Source organism: Rhincodon typus, unplaced genomic scaffold, assembly GCF_021869965.1.
Source record: "Rhincodon typus isolate 14 unplaced genomic scaffold, sRhiTyp1.1 hic_rhity00003950, whole genome shotgun sequence".
NCBI classification, from domain to species: domain Eukaryota; kingdom Metazoa; phylum Chordata; class Chondrichthyes; order Orectolobiformes; family Rhincodontidae; genus Rhincodon; species Rhincodon typus.
In genome coordinates, this window is record NW_025969588.1 from 2,681 (window position 1) to 7,082 (window position 4,402).

Here is a 4,402-nt window from a genome sequence, read left to right on the forward strand (position 1 = left end):
CAGACATTGGAAGGTTCATGAACAATTCACCAAACAGTAGGCAGAGTTTCATCAAAGACTTTTCTCTGGTTGTAGGCACTGCACTTTAGGAATGAGGGGAATGCCTTGAGGAGGGAGATTTCTGAGAATGGGAGCTAGGGTGGACGGATTGGGGAAGGTGGGAGGGTTCACATCAAAACAAGAAGGTTGGGCTGGCCTTGAGGGTCTGGATGGGTTGAGGTAGAGCAGGGAGGGAAGATGTGTCAGTCAGTCAACTGAGACTCACAAACTCAAACTGAAATTGCTGGAAAAACTCAGCAGGTCTGATGGTATTTGTGGAGAGAAAGCAGAGTTAACCTTTCAAATCGAGTGAATGTTCCTCAGAACCCACTCTTAAGGTCATTCGTTCTGAAACATTAATTCTGCTTTCTCTCCACAAATACCATCAGACCTGCTGAGTTTTTGTCCCTGATTTACAACATCAGCAGTTCGTTTGGTTCTTATTTAGCAGAGACTTTCGGTTTGGGGGGGACCAGGTAAACCAGCCAGAGGGGGCTCGGAGGATGAAGAGAATTTTTTTTTGTTAAGCACACTGCTGGCTGTGATCTGGGAGGGTGCTACCTGTCTAGGTGCTGGGAACTATCCAGATGGAAGCATTGGAGACAGAGCTGGAAAAGTGCAGGAGAAGTGGGACTGACTGGAGAGGGCTAGCACACACTCAATGGGCTGAATGGCCTGACTCTGAGAATCTGTCAGAACAAAGATCGAGTCTGGTCTGGGGGTAGCTGCTGCTTTGGGTAAGGTCCAGCCTCTCTTCTCCCTCCCTCCTTCCACATTCCCTCTCTCCTCTCTCCCTCCTTCCACATCCCCTCTCTCCTCCCTCCCTCCTTCCACATTCCCTCTCTCCTCTCTCCCTCCTTCCACATCCCCTCTCTCCTCTCTCCCTGCTTCCACATCCCCTCTCTCCTCCCTCCCTCCTTCCACATTCCCTCTCTCCTCTCTCCCTCCTTCCACATTCCCTCTCTCCTCCCTCTCTCCCTCCTTCCACATTCCCTCTCTCCTCCTTCTCTCCCTCCTTCCACATTCCCTCTCCCCTCCCTCCCTCCTTCCACATTCCCTCTCTCCTCTCTCCTTCCACATTCCCTCTCTCCTCTCTCCCTCCTTCCACATCCCCCTCTCCTCCCTCCCTCCACATTCCCTCTCTCCTCCCTCCCTCCTTTCACATTCCCTCTCTCCTCCCTCCCTCCTTCCACATTCCCTCTCTCCTCCCTCTCTCTCTCACTCCCCACACCTCCCCCGTTCCTCTCTCCTCCCTGTCACACACACACTGCCCTCCCCCTGTCTCAGTGCTGCCCCTCTCCTTCCCTCCTCCCCTCCCTCTCACACACTCCCCCTCTCCCCCTCAGTGCGCTGCGGGGCTGCGGGCCGCATGGACCGTAACCGGAGTCTCTGGCCGCAGCTTCAGTGTCTGAACGGGAGCGAGAGCGGAATCCTGAATGGATCGTGCGGGGAAACGGGGACAGGGAGAGCTGCCCTCACCGGGAGAAAAGGTGAGTGTGGAAGCTGCTCACAGACAGAGAGAGGCAGAGAGGCACAGGGAGAGAAAGAGAGAGAGTGGGAATGAGACAGAGAGATGGAGAGAAAGAGAGAGAGATGGCGAGGAGACAGAGAGAAAAGGAGGGAAGGAGACAGAGAGAGATGGAAGGAGACAGACAGAGAGAGATAGAGGGAAGGAGACAGAGAGAGGGGTGGAAGGAGGCAGAGAGATGGAGGGAAGGAGACAGAGTGAGAGAGAGAGAGAGCTGTTTGTTTATGGGATTTGAGGCAAATAATTTCTCCCGTGATGGAGACGACGAAAGAGAGAGAGAAAATGCTAAAATACAGACTCCAGAGAGTGAGGGAGAGACAGATGAGGAGAGATGGGGAGAGTGATAGAGGAAAGGACAGAGTGAGTCAGTGGTAGGAAAGGACAAGGAACTAGGGCTCTCAGAACAGACTGCACTCCCCCCATCATTCTCCCTCCTCAGCCCCTTCTGCAGCCAACCCATTGCTCCTTTAGTAGTCCCCTCAGTTTTCACCCTCGATGCCCCCTCAATGCACCTCAATGTCCCTCGATGCCCTCTTGAAGCCCTCATTTATTCTGAATTTTTTCCTAACAATTGGACCCTCGATATATGACTCAGTGAGAATCGACCAAAGAACCGATGGACTGATCCAGTGGGACCTGCAGGATCCATTTTTGATCCAAAGTTTGGATCTCTGTCAATGGCAGCCTGGATTCTGCCCTCACTTCCTGCCCCAGGGCCTGTCCCAACAGGGCACAGTCCCCTTACCCCTACAACCCCGCACCCTGCCCCCTTGCTGAGCCGATCTGACAGAGTGTGACACACTAACACAAACATTCCCACCCAAACCATTATTTAATCATGTACATATCCCAGAAAAGATGGAGGGACTGAGTGTAAAAGATATATTTACATTTCTATAACACCTAGCACATCCTGAGGAGTTTCACAGCCAAGGACATACAGTAGTCAATTTGTACAGAGCAAGCTCCCACAAACAGCAATATCTTTAATGGTTGTACAATGATGGATGGAGAGCATTGTGTCTATTGTGAGCAGACTGTCCTTCTGAAAGATCTAACCAGTTACTGCTACCCCACTGCTCTACATCTCTCAGCAGCCCCGAAAATATTCTTCCTTGAAAAGTTCACTCGACTTCCTTTTGTAAGTCACTATTGAGTTGTGCACAGATCACAGAGTGTGGCAGGACAGGTAGATAGTGCAGTTAATAAAGCAGGCAGTGTCCTTGGTTTTATTAATGCAGCATAGAGTACAAGGGGGAGGGGGTGATGATGAACTTATACAAGACACTTGTTAGACCTGAGCTGGAGGATTGTGCCCAGTTGTGTGCACCACATTATAGGAACGACGTGAAGAATATTTCCAGGAATGAGAAACGTCGGTTATGAGAATAGATTGAAGAACCTGGGACTGTTCTCCTTGGAAAGGAGAAGGTTGAAGCAGATTTGTTGAAGTTTTCAGAATTATGAGGGGTCTGGACAGAGGGAACAGGGAGAAACTGTTGCCAATAGGGGGTAAAGGATGGAGAAGCAGAGGCTGTGGATTGAAGGGGATTGATGAAAGAAGCAATGGAGACACAAGGAGGTTCACACAGAGAGAGGGTTAGGATCCAGAATGTGTTGCTTTGGAGTCTGGGGGAGGCAGCATCAATAGAGGCTTTCAAACGGGAATGGGATCCCTATCTGAACAGGGAGAATGTACAGGGTTAGAGGGTAGGAGAATTCCACCTGTTCATTCAGAGAGCTAGTATTGGCACAGTGGGCTCAATGGCCTCAACTGGGCTGGAACCATTCTGTCATTTTGTGAATCTGTTTCCACTGCCATTTCAGAGGCTGAATTCCTGATCACACCAGCCTGCTGTGCCAGAATCCCCTACAGCCACTTTGACCATGTTCTGACTAACTGTGATGTGGGTACATTTACACCCCTATCCCCCTCCCCGTCCCCTCCCCGTCCCCTCCCTGTCCCCTCCCTATCCCCCTCCCCGTCCCCTCCCCATCCCCTCCCCGTCCCCTCCTGCCTTGTACAACTATGACCTCGAGCTTCTCCTGTTTCACTTTAACTGTCCCCTAATGATGAATCACTTCTCTCTATTACATTACACTTGCCACATTCCTATTCCTATCAGCAGTGCATCTCTATGCTGCTGGAATATTTTATTATCCTCCTCAGTGATTACTGCGTTTCCCAGTCTGTCACATCCCTGACTCCTGAACCCAACCCGCAGGAGATATTGACCAGAAAACCCAGAGAAGCTCTGTTCTCCTCTCACAGAGAGAACAAGGAATATTTTTTATTGTGTTTCCCTGACAGTGGAGTGGCAATAGCTCAGCCTGTACCATCCTGAGTGAGTTATCCACTGATTTACAAAGAGAGAGAGGGAGAGAGACAGACACAGAGAGAGACGGAGACACAGAGAGAATGACAGAGAGAGACAGAGAGAGCAAGAAAGTGACACCGAGAAAGACATAGAGGGAGAGAGACAGCGAGTGAGAGACAGAGAGAAAGACAGACAGAGACAGAAACAGAGAGAGATACAGAACGAGAGAGAGACAGTGGGAGAGAGAAACAGGGACACAGAGAGAGAGAGACAGAAACAGAGAGACAGACAAAGAGAGAGAGAGAGAGACAGAAATGGAGACATAGAGAGAGAGAGACAGAAACAGAGAGACAGAGAGAGAGAGACAGAAACATAGAGGCAAAGAGATAAAGAGAGAGAGAAAGAGAGAGAGAGAGACAGAAACAGAGAGATAGAGAGACAGAAAAAGAGAGAGACAGAAACAGAGAGATAGAGAGACAGAGAAAGAGAGAGAGAGACAGAAACAGAGAGAGAGAGA

The 4,402-nt window shown here is 50.2% G+C and overlaps 1 protein-coding gene across 1 annotated transcript in view; it reads left to right on the forward strand.

Annotated features, from left to right (window-relative positions):
• Window positions 1-1,343: 1,343 nt before the first annotated feature.
• LOC125481863 (cholecystokinin receptor-like) overlaps window positions 1,344-4,402 on the forward strand; it is a gene marked incomplete at its 3' end in the record, with an annotated part of 7,161 nt that continues 4,102 nt past the window's right edge. Inside the window, exon 1 of the mRNA XM_048593790.1 lies at window positions 1,344-1,529. Within this exon, the coding sequence (XP_048449747.1) occupies window positions 1,409-1,529 (121 nt within the window). The remainder of the gene's footprint in view (window positions 1,530-4,402) is intronic.